We start from the raw sequence: 12738 nt of genomic DNA, 5'->3' as shown, positions 1-12738 counted from the left end.
CATTATCTAGATATTCCTTTGAAATTAGGTAAATAAAGTCATACTTACTGTCTTTCCCTGCAATCCTGACTCACCAAGAGGCCCAGGACGTCCTTTATGTCCCTGGAGAAATAAAAATTAAAAAAGTTACCGAAAAACCCTTGGTGAGAATGGTATGTCTACATTATCAATTAATTTTGGCAATTCAATATACCATATTAAAGGTCAACATATTATTTCTAGATTTCTCAAAATCAATAAAAATATATTTCCTTTTTTTTTTTTAATATTACTAAAGGCTTTTTACAACGATGTTAACAATAGCGTCATAATGTATATATATATATATATATATATATACACACACACACACATTAAAAAACACTTGAAACGGGACACTGTAAGCACTATAACAATCATTTAATTGACTATAGTGTCTGGAGTCCTCTGGCTTTGTCCCTCCATTCAATGTTAAGCCATTGTCAAGAATTTTAACATTACATTATGCACTTCCTTTTAGTCATACCAATTCATACCAGCAATGGATGCTGCGGTATACAAAAAACAGTCACCTGACATCCTCAGCCAATCACAGCCACCCATTGCTGTTCACTTGCTTATTACGCCAAGCAGCACAGAGGGAATGGGATTCTGGGAACTACTGCTTAGCATTAAATGATTAAAAATGGTTTAATGTTAAATGGAAGTACATATGAAGGCATTCCAGACACTACAAGCACTTCAGTAAAATGAAGCAGGTACAGTGCCTAGAGTGTCCTTTTATGCTTCACAAGAAAAATAAATGAATGAAGAGATATGAAACATATGATTTATCTAAATTGTAGATGTTAAAAAGGTCATAAAGTGTCCCTCTTTGACAATCTGAAAATGGTGGGAAAATGGTGTTGAAATAATTAATCAAGCAAAGTGAGAATTGGGATTCAGCTTACCTTCACCCCCTGCAAACCCTGAGGTCCTTTGGGTCCTGCTGGACAATTTGATGGACACTAGAATGAAGGGAAAACTGTACAATAAAGTCTATATCACATCTATATCAAATGCTAGAGAGGTTCCTACTATGGGTAAACATAGAGAGATAAACTGAAGTATATAGGTCAGTTTAACTGTTACATACTCAAAATCATCATTAATCTTTATTTTAGATTTGTAGATTAGTCACAACTAGAAGGAGAGTCAGAGCATTGCAGAAATGATTTAGGCAGGTAGAACTGGTTCAGATAATGACAGAACCAAAGAGAGTGAAATGTATACATGCAATATTTCCTAAAACCAACCCACAGGAAAGGAACATAAGGAATTCTGTAAGACTGAGGAACACTGTATACATTTCCAGGAGTAACACATGAAAAATGGAAATGGAATCAACACTACTTAAGAAGAACTTGAAGAGATGTGTAATGTGAAATATTCCCCAGATTATATTGGGGTATTCACTAAACAAATATGCAGGTCAATCTCTTGAGATCAAACATGCTAAGATTAATTTCAACCTTAATCCTCCTATTGAAATACATAGGAAGCTGAGGAGCAGGTCAGCAAATTTCCACCTGATCTGGTTCAGTAAGTTTCCACTTGACTTGAAACTCTATTGAAGTCAAAGTGGACTCAATTCAAGTCTCAGTAGAACTAGGAGATAGGAGTGACTTTGTCCAGCCCCTGGAGTTAATGATTTAGTAAACTCTAGTTTATCTGTCCCAGACATGTACAAGAAAACAGCTTAACAAGCTGTTTACAATAAAGTAGGCTGGACAAAGACCTAGGTTATTAATTCTAGACTATGTGATTTTAAAACCTTTCTTTACTGAACTGGAATTAGTTCGGGATTATGATTGCAATGCCTTTATTTACTGAATATAGAATTCGTCCTAGACTATTATTATAGATTATAATATAGGCCTACGGGACTAGGTATAGAAAGTGATCAGTGGCTTTCATTGGAGATGGCCTAGATTAGCATATCACAGAATTCCACATTGCTATATAACAATGTGTTTAATATATATAGAAAGAAAGATCAATTTGATTTGTATATATGGTTAGAAATGTTTTATTTTTTTTAATAAAATTATTGTTTTATGGGTGACTGATCATAGAGCCTCCATTGTTACACTGTCAGGGTACCTGAGGTCTCTACCTCCGAAAGAGGTAGAGACTTAGCCGTTCATCCATCCGGACGGTCTGATTTCCCCCTTCCTCGCGGTCTATCCGGTCATGCAAAGCCGGCCGCGAGGGAGTGACTCCCTTTTATAGCATGACGTCCGGAACTCGACGTCAGGACGCTAACCCGGAACGACCTGTCACTCAATTGCTTCAGGACCAATCAGGACGCCTCGGAGGCGTGTTTACTTATCTGAACAGGGCATTTAACAGTGCTTCTTTCATTAGCTCATTGCCCTGTCGTGGTTCTAGCTTGTTCTAGTCACTCAGTGCTCGTGTATTCTAGTTATCCCTTTTGGTTTTGACCCGGCTTGTTTGCTCTACTCTGCTTATCTCTGTTACCCTTGATTCGGCTTGTCTCTCGCTTACCTGTCTTCTGTTACCCTCGACCTCGGCTTGTCTTTGACCATTCCCTACTGTACTACTTACGTTAGTCCGGCCATTCTAAGGTCCGGTATACGTATCTGGCTACTGTTTGTACTCTGCGTGTTGGATCCCTGTCCCGATCCTGACATTACGACAGGGCCAATGGATCCTGCAAGTACAAACAGTCAGCTTGCTTCTCCTGATCCTAGGTTTGAAGCCATGGATCACAGAATGGATCAGATGGCGCTAGCGCTACAGGCGTTATTGTCTCGTGCCAATAGCCCACCAGAGGAGATACGTACTACTCCTATCTCTCCTGTAAGTTCAGGCCTAGAGGTAGCCACAGTAGGTGCTTCTTCTCGCATTACCCCACCAGTACGTTATGGTGGGGCTCCTGAGAAATGTCGTGGTTTTTTAAACCAAATTAGTATCCACTTTGAATTGCAACCTCGCTCCTATCCTACAGATAGGGCAAAGGTAGGATTTATTATCACCTTACTCATTGAGAAGGCTCTGAGATGGGCCAACCCACTATGGGAGAACGATAACCCGTTAGTATATAACTATAACGCATTTGTAGCTGCTTTTAGAAGAACGTTTGACCCTCCAGGTAGAAAGGTTAATGCAGCCAGATCACTGTTGCGCCTGAGACAGGAGAACCGAACACTTGTGGATTATGCACTAGAGTTCAGGTCTCTGGCGTCAGAGATCAAGTGGAATGAGCAGGCGTATATGGAAGTATTTTTGAATGGGCTTTCAGATGTAATCCTTGACGAGGTTGCTACTAGAGAACTTCCTGAAAATTTAGAGGATTTAATTTCATTCATTTCTCGTATAGATGAACGTTTAAGAGAGAGACAGAACACTCGAGAGAGGAACCGGAGACCTTCCTTTAGGTTAGCCCCCGCATTTCCAAGCCCTGACTCCACGGTCTCTCTGCCTTCTGAACCTATGCAGATAGGCTATACCCGCCTCTCTGAGGAGAGACAGCACAGGAGAAGGGAGGGGTTGTGTATGTATTGTGGTGCCAGAGGTCATTTACTCTCGAACTGTTCTAACCGCCCGGGAAACGCTCGCACCTAAGTTTCTCTAGAGGACAGGCCTTGGGTGTTTCTATTTTGTCCTCTACTCCTAATTATAAAGATCACAGGCTTCTGCTACCAGTTTCCTTAACTTGGGAGAAGGAAGTAGTAAAGGCTATGGCATTGATAGATTCCGGAGCTGCTGAGAATTTTATCGACCAAGCCTTTGCCACTAAACACAATTTCCCATCCCAGTTAACGGAGACACCCTTGGCCGTTGAGGCCATAGATGGTAGACCAATACTGGACCCTGTTATCTTTCGTGAGACTATACCCATTAACTTAAATGTTGGTATCCTACATGTGGAGAGTTTATCTCTTATGCTCATTTCGTCCCCTTCTGTTCCCATAGTTCTGGGGTATCCATGGTTGAAGAGACATAACCCTATTATCGATTGGGAATTAGGGGAGATACTCTCGTGGGGTCAGAACTGCCAGGAGAGGTGTTTACGCAAGGTTTCTCCATTGGCTAATATTAACACACCTGGTAGTCCTACTCAGTCCACAGAAAGACAGATACCGTTCCTGTACCAAGACTTAAAGGCAGTATTCGACAAGAAGAATGCCGATTCTTTACCTCCACACAGGTCATTTGATTGTAAAATTAAGCTTCTACCTGGGACTATGCCCCCGAGGGGTAATGTATATCCTTTATCTGTTCAGGAGAACTCTGTTCTAGAGGAATATATTCGTGAGAATTTAGAGAAAGGATTCATTAGGAGGTCTTCTTCTCCTGCCGGGGCTGGGTTCTTTTTCGTTAAGAAAAAGGATGGCACGCTGAGACCTTGTATTGATTACCGAGGCTTGAATAAAATAACTATCAGAAATGCTTATCCTATCCCATTGATTACCGAGTTGTTTGATCGTCTTAAGGGCTCCAAAATCTTCACCAAGTTAGATCTCAGAGGGGCATATAATTTGGTGAGAATCCAGCATGGACACAAAGTGGATGACGGCGTTCAATACCCGGTATGGCCACTATGAATACACAGTTATGCCGTTTGGACTTTGCAATGCTCCTGCAGTATTTCAAGATTTGATTAATGAGGTACTTAGGGAGTTTCAATATGATTGTGTTATTGTCTACCTGGACGACATACTGATACACTCTAGGGAGATTGAGACTCACCATAGACAAGTCAGAAAGGTATTACACAAACTTCTGCAACATGGCTTATACTGTAAATTGGAGAAATGCAGCTTTGATCAGTCTCAGATAGACTTTCTTGGTTACGTGATTTCTGGGGAAGGTTTTAAAATGGATCCTGACAAACTCCAATCTATTTTAGATTGGCCTTTGCCCAAAGGACTCAAGGCTATTCAGAGGTTTATTGGTTTTTCCAACTACTATAGGCGCTTCATTAAGGGATACTCTTCTATCATTGCGCCTATTACCAATATGACCAAACAAGGGGCTGATACTAGGACCTGGTCTACGGAGGCTCTTGTTGCTTTCAAGACTCTCAAAGAACTTTTTGCTTCTGCTCCCATTCTAGTCCACCCTGATACGACTCTGCCGTTCTTACTCGAGGTCGATGCTTCTGAGACGGGAGTTGGGGCTGTTCTGTCTCAAAGGTTAGGGGTGGACAAACCGTTACACCCTTGTGGGTTCTTCTCTAAGAAATTATCTGGGCCTGAAAGCAGATATGACATCGGCGACAGGGAACTGTTAGCGGTCATTAAGGCTTTAAAGGAGTGGAGACATTTACTAGAAGGGACATTACACCCTGTTACTATTTTAACGGATCATAAGAACTTGTCTTATATTGGGGAGGCTAAGCGCTTATCCGCCAGGCAGGCTCGTTGGTCCTTGTTCCTCACTCACTTTAATTATGCACTTACTTATAGACCTGGGTCTAAGAACTCTAAAGCCGATGCTTTGTCTCGTCAATATGAACCGTTCACTATAACTGAACCAGTCCTTTCCTCCATAGTTCCTAAGGGTAATATCATCGCTAACACGAATCTCAGGATTCACTCTCCGTTGCTTGCCGAGATCATGAAATTTCAGCATCTTGCGCCCAAACAGACTCCTGGGGATCGACACTTCGTTCCTGCCACTCTCCAACTAGAAGTGTTACGCTGTTTCCTCAACAGCAAGGTGGCTGGACATCCTGGCATTCGCAAGACGTATGCTCTGATCTCTAAAGATTTCTGGTGGCCTGAGTTACGTAAAGATATTAAGGAATTCATCGGGGCTTGTGAGGTTTGTACCAAGACCAAGCAACCCCATTCGCTTCCATGCGGATTTCTGCACCCTTTAGAGGTTCCTGAAAAGCCATGGTCCTGTTTGGCTATGGACTTCATTGTTGATTTGCCTATCTCTAAAAAGCAGACTGTTATCCTCACTGTGGTGGACAGATTTACTAAGATGGCTCACTTCATTCCCTTACCTAAACTCCCATCTTCGCCCGAATTAGCGGAGATATTCGCTAGGGAGATTTTCCGTTTACATGGGATACCTTCCCAAATTGTATCTGACAGAGGTTCCCAATTTGTTTCCCGTTTTTGGAAATCCTTCTGCTCTCAACTAGGCATCAAATTGAATTTCTCTTCTGCCTACCATCCTCAGTCCAATGGAGCTGCTGAACTCACCAACCAAAAGGTTGAACAATATTTACGTTGTTTCGTTTCTGAACACCAGGACGATTGGGTCGGTTTGATTCCTTGGGCGGAGTTTGCACACAATAATCTCGTCTGTGATTCTACGCATTCTAGCCCCTTCTTCATGAATTATGGCTTTCATCCTTCCATTCTTCCTTCGGAGCCCTCTTCCCAAGGGGTACCGTCGGTGGATGTCCATGTTGCCAATTTAAGGAAGTTATGGGACCAGACTCGACAAATTCTTCTGCACAATTCTATGCTGGTTAAAAAACACGCTGACAAACGTAGAAGGGCAGCACCGGTGTTTGTTCCAGGCGATAGAGTATGGTTAAGTACTAGAAACATTCGGTTAAAAGTGCCTTCCATGAAGTTCGCTCCTCGGTATATTGGACCTTACAGGGTACTGACTCAAATTAACCCAGTTGCGTATCGTCTAGCTTTGCCTAATGCCTTACGCATTCCTAACTCATTTCATGTTTCCTTGCTAAAACCACTAGTATGTAACAGATTCTCCTCCACGATCGCCCCTCCTCGCTCTGTTCAGGTGGAGGGTCAGGAGGAGTATGAAGTCAATTCCATCGTCGATTCTCGAATCTCCCGGGGGAGAGTACAATATCTGGTCGATTGGAAAGGATATGGTCCTGAGGAGAGAAGTTGGGTACCTCAGGAGGAGGTTCATGCTCCCCGTCTCCGCAGGGCATTTCACTCTCGCTTCCCTTCTCGTCCTGGTGCCTTCCGCCCGGTGGGCGTATCTGACAGGGGGGGTACTGTCAGGGTACCTGAGGTCTCTACCTCCGAAAGAGGTAGAGACTTAGCCGTTCATCCATCCGGACGGTCTGATTTCCCCCTTCCTCGCGGTCTATCCGGTCATGCAAAGCCGGCCGCGAGGGAGTGACTCCCTTTTATAGCATGACGTCCGGAACTCGACGTCAGGACGCTAACCCGGAACGACCTGTCACTCAATTGCTTCAGGACCAATCAGGACGCCTCGGAGGCGTGTTTACTTATCTGAACAGGGCATTTAACAGTGCTTCTTTCATTAGCTCATTGCCCTGTCGTGGTTCTAGCTTGTTCTAGTCACTCAGTGCTCGTGTATTCTAGTTATCCCTTTTGGTTTTGACCCGGCTTGTTTGCTCTACTCTGCTTATCTCTGTTACCCTTGATTCGGCTTGTCTCTCGCTTACCTGTCTTCTGTTACCCTCGACCTCGGCTTGTCTTTGACCATTCCCTACTGTACTACTTACGTTAGTCCGGCCATTCTAAGGTCCGGTATACATATCTGGCTACTGTTTGTACTCTGCGTGTTGGATCCCTGTCCCGATCCTGACATACACTAGTGAAGCAATATAATACAAATTGACATTTTACTGTGCTAGTTATGTAGTTTTCCACAGGCACGCAGATTAATTCCTCATAGAACACCTTTTCAAATGATCATTATGCAGTAGATAGTGCCCGTGGAAGACAAGGGAGCTAGCACCGTGTTAACTCAATTTCTGTGAAGAGATCACATTTTGTTATAATGCCTTAGTACTTGCCTTAGCAACTTACTTGGTTTTCATGTTTTACATTTAGGGCTGCCTGGCTACGGTTATCTAACTGCTGTTAATAAATCCAAAAAGAAAAAGGTTTGTGCACTCCAAAACTTAATAGAAGGCACTTTTTTTTGGAACCAAAATGTTCTGAGAAATGTTTCGACCCATCAGTGGGTATTTATTAAGCCTTACTGTTGCTTGGAACATTTTGTCAAGCTTGACAAAGACCCGATGTTTGGCCGAAATGTTGCTCGGAAAATTATGGTTCCAATAAATGTGTCTACTATTGAGCTCTGGAGTGTCTGAACCGTTTTCTGTTTGGAAAAGTCACTGGTTTGGTTTTGCACCCAGTTTTTATCTTTCTTGGATGAGTGCAGTTCCTATTTGTTTGGTTATTCATTTACTAACTGCTTTTCATATGAACTACAGCACCCATAATGCTCTGCCAACATTAAAGAACAGAGATGAAGGGACTCTGTAGCAAAGAAACCGCACATTGAAAGCCCTGCTTTACACAATATCAAAACACTTACAGAGTCAAAGATAGGCAACCTCTGCAGACAGTAGCTCTTAACATTCTATGAACTAAAGGCCAATGGTTAACTTAGCATAATGACAGTTGCAGCCCAGAGCATGTGAACATTTCTGTGACTGGTTGTGTAAACTGTGTCTTTAACCCCTTAAGGACCAAACGTCTGGAATAAAGGGGAATCAGGACATGTCACACATGTCATGTGTCCTTAAGGGGTTACGCTAAAGTTGTTTTGGAGGCTATATTATTCCTTTAACTGTACAATTAATTTGATGTTACTTCCACGCACTTAATTTGAAATAAATACATACTTGTCTGTTCAGAATATACAGAGGACCGATAGGGAACAGATTTTAATCCTACACTGTAAATCTGAAAAAAGAATTTGTCTAAGCACAGGTGCAATTTATCAGATTAGGATACTTACCAGGAAATCAGCACTGCCTTCTAACCCCTGGATGTTCCCAGAAGGACCCTGAAAAAGAGATTAGGAGCGAGACCTTACACAGCATATCAATTACTGCAACTGCACGAAAAATCCCTTGCTGAGCTCACTAAGCATCTTATTACCTTGCTGCTCTGCGCTCATCCATAAATTCCCATAATTACAAGGAATCAGCATTTACTGCTCATTGTGGGATTTAAGAACTGTGCAGGCAGTATTACAAAGAAAATGCAGACTGCTGGAGTTTGGAGGAGAGACGAGAGGGAGGTGTTAAGCAAGCTTCATATATTATAACAAAGCACAAGTACAACATATACCTAACGTGCAATCATGAAAGCTGAAGTGATTTAATGTTTAGTACAATAGGATACTATTTAGACAGCGGGCTGCAGCTGGTTATTACATGCATTTAGCATTTATTATATAATTTCTGAAATAAAATGGCAAACTTGGCTATTTAAACACATCTGTTACTCACCGAACTGTCGAGTTAAAAGGGGCATTCTTATCGTTAAAAAAAATAATATTAATATTAAATGATAAAGTAAGGTCTTGGTTCATTCACTAAATTGGTAAGTTGAGGGGGGGGGGGCACATTTTAAGTCGTTATTTCTTTTTTAGTTCTCTGTTTAGTGAATAAATCACATTGACATATGTATCCACACATGTTGTCTCTGACACCATTGTGCTCCCTACAATGGAGAGAGTTTGGAGATCACATTGTATTAATGTTGATGTCAAGTCAAACTAATGTTACATTATCATAGGGACTGAAAAGTGTTCCATATTTAGGTTCTGAGAGATCACGATTTTGTTTATTTATTTATTTATTTTTTAGCAAACTGGTCAAAAACCAGATGTTCGGCACTCGGAACTCTTAAGCAATGAGTTGTTAGGATTCTGCTGAAGCACAGAATTGCCAGTACCGGCACAGCGGTTTGCACACCTTGCTGACGTTTTACATAGGGAGAGTTTAAGTTGGCAATGACCATTGCTCAGCGGTACAATAGGCATGGTGACGTCTATTGCAACAAATTAAGCAGTTTTTCCTTGGTCGCCATTAACAGAAAGTGTAATTTTAACTTTAGTTATTCATTTTTACTTTTTATACTAATAAGAGTACCATCATTTTCATGTTCATACATTACTCTCTAGCTACAATATGTGCAAAATTACAGAATTTTTAATTATTTGAAACATCAATATATGTCTCATGTACATAGTGCTTTGGGAATTAATGATAGCAATAGAAGAAAATAGAAATTGAGCAAAAGAGAACATAAAGATCCAATAAAACTGTACATTGTTTTCCAGTGAAATGAAATGGCCATTAAATATAAAACACACACAAATAAGTTTTAACATATCCCATGCAGTAGAGCTCTAGACATTCAAATGCCTATACATCTATGAATCTCACTCAACACAAAAAAGAATGTATATACATACTGGTTTACCAGGTGGTCCTGGAGGTCCGGGAGGTCCAAGCGGCCCTTTAAAACCCTAAAACGGTATGAGATCGTTATATAATTACCAACCACTAGACATAGTTATTGATAACATCAATACTATACAGGTTGTTCTAATGATGATAATATATATCACCTATAGATGAAGCTGTATTAAATATGCACATTAAATTACATCCAACAATTAGTCATATCAGAGAATAATATATTGGTAATAACAATGTTCTATTAGGAAAATTCCTTCTAAGATGTCATAAGAAGAGGGAATCTTCCCCACACATTCCCAAAAAAAATGTTAAGAACAGGATCCTGCAAAAGGAAATCAGCCTGGCATGTGGGGGTTTTCCCAGGAAAAACTGAATAGAAGAAACCTTACATATTCGCTAAACTGGGTTATACTTTTCAATTCCTTTGTGATTTCTCCACAATTACCAGTTTCGTTAACACTGTACTGCGGTTGCAGGTGTAGGAAATCACTGCATCTTTCAATGTGGGAAATGTGTTATGGTGGGAAGGTTCACAATCAGCAATTCTAATTTTGGAGGAAGAAGTTCTTTTTATGAAGCCAGACAGTAAGATGGCTTTTGGTTTTCTCATCGTGCCCTATAAAACCCACTTCCACCCAAGCAGTTTGAGGCTTAAGTGTTTAGTTTTATGCCAGCAGATAATGTAGTACCTGGGAGTGTGTCAATACCCACATTTTGGAATTTTAAGACCACTTATCTCAGAGTGACAAGTGGTCACAAGCCTACACTTTAAGTCTCATCATGATTTCCAGGCCTGCATCCACTTTCTTACCTACAGTGATCTTTCTATATCTTGCTCCCCCTGACACTGAGACACATGCTGTCAGATAAAGCTATTGGTTTTACAATTTACATACCACCCACAGATCCAAGCACTGACAGAAAACCTTTCCCAAGTACTGATGCTCTGTACAACTTATTACGTCTTAATAATAGAAGATTCTTCAACAGACTTTACTGTTCATAGATTATCAGCACCTACTTTCCATTTTAGATGATCCAAAATCCAACTCCTTGGCCTGGGTAAAACTCCATAGAGACTAGTTCAGACAGGGCTGCTAAGATGTAATAACACTCTGCTGCGAAGATATATCTCTTTGCTCTTAGGTCAGTGGTTTCCAACTCAGTCCTTAAGGCACACCAATAGTCTAGGTTTTGTCAGAAATTCCAGGTTAAACAGAAATGGGAAATGTCTCTACCCTACACTACTGGTTTACTTTGAGGACTGGGTTACACACCTCTGCCCTTAGACTATTGATTGTGCATAAGGACTAGTTTGGCAACCATTGTTCCAAATCACCAAAATGTTTCAAATCAGGGCCTGGATTTTAAAAATCCCAACAATTTGATGGCTGGCAGCACATGGCAGCATGAGGGTTAATCATCTGGCAGCTGGCCAGCATTTGATAACTAACAATCAAAAAAGTAAAAATAAGTAAATAAAAAATTGAAAAAGACTACGTCAATATAAATTAGGTTTAATACCACTTTAATCCCATTGTACAGCACTACGGAATCTGATGGGGCTATATAAATAATAAAATAATAATAATAATAATAATAATAATAATATCTCCCTTGTGCCCCCACTATCCATTTCCCATGCAAGTTTGGCCTGTCGGACTACTCTGACATAGCGCTCTGACTGACATTGCAAAGCCTGGAAAAGCCTAAATAAAGGTTTTTATTGCCTTGAAAACACAGTCTCGCATGGCTCCATTGGCTCACTTTTCTAATTTGGGTCTTTTTTTTTTATTTAAATAATAACATCAAGTTATTAAGGATTGCTATTTGCCCTTTTTGGAGGCTGAAGAAAAGAGACTAAAGAAGATATCTAAAAGGTAAATATATAATTTTACACTTGTTTAAGATGTTTAAGATGTTTCCCAGTAAATGTTCAATAAATATTATAAGGAACAAACATAAATAAAACCGCAACTTGGTCAAGCTAACCCTCAGGTTTGATAACTTGCTTCCTTCCTAGAAATTTGATGATTCAATATAATGTGATGGTAAGATACCTATATAATCTGAATGTTACATCAATAAAATCTAAGAATTGATTTAGAACCTTACTGGGTGTCTGCCAATTCTCTAAGTACTTGTAGATGGCATGTGCTGATTGGATTGCCAAATGCAGACAACAGTCATTAAGATTCCTCAGGGAAGAATTCTAGCCCCCTAGCCATAAGGTGGAGGGCAAGAGAGGATTGCCCTAACTTTGGGCTTGTGAACCGTGGCATGTCCACCACAGCAATGATAATTAAATAGCACCATTTGCTGACCATGTTTGGGGTCTGGAAAGGGACAATGGTATATCCTGATGCATCCATATGGTGTTTGGGAGTTGCAGAAATTTGGACAAATTACCAATCGACCAAAATTCACAAGTCTAGAATGTAATAATAATCCTTCTGGATACATAACTTGGGGGCTTTATTACCGCTTGAATTAAATGGAAAAAAAATACTATATTGTTTTCTATATCTACTTGACCATCTGGGACTGTGGTGACATCAATC

The 12738-nt window shown here is 40.6% G+C and overlaps 1 protein-coding gene across 1 annotated transcript in view; it reads right to left on the bottom strand.

Annotated features, from left to right (window-relative positions):
* The window catches only part of COL9A2 (collagen type IX alpha 2 chain), a 72229-nt gene that overhangs the window by 20911 nt on the left and 38580 nt on the right, over positions 1-12738 (bottom strand). Inside the window, exons 9-12 of the mRNA XM_063456391.1 lie at positions 10171-10224; positions 8704-8751; positions 930-986; positions 49-102 (exon numbers count right to left, since the gene is read on the bottom strand). Of these exons, the coding sequence (XP_063312461.1) occupies positions 49-102; positions 930-986; positions 8704-8751; positions 10171-10224 (213 nt within the window). The remainder of the gene's footprint in view (positions 1-48; positions 103-929; positions 987-8703; positions 8752-10170; positions 10225-12738) is intronic.

This window comes from Pelobates fuscus, chromosome 1 (assembly GCF_036172605.1).
Source record: "Pelobates fuscus isolate aPelFus1 chromosome 1, aPelFus1.pri, whole genome shotgun sequence".
Lineage (NCBI taxonomy): Eukaryota > Metazoa > Chordata > Amphibia > Anura > Pelobatidae > Pelobates > Pelobates fuscus.
The sequence above is the reverse complement of the archived record's forward strand: the minus strand, read 5'-3'. Positions and strand labels throughout refer to the sequence as shown.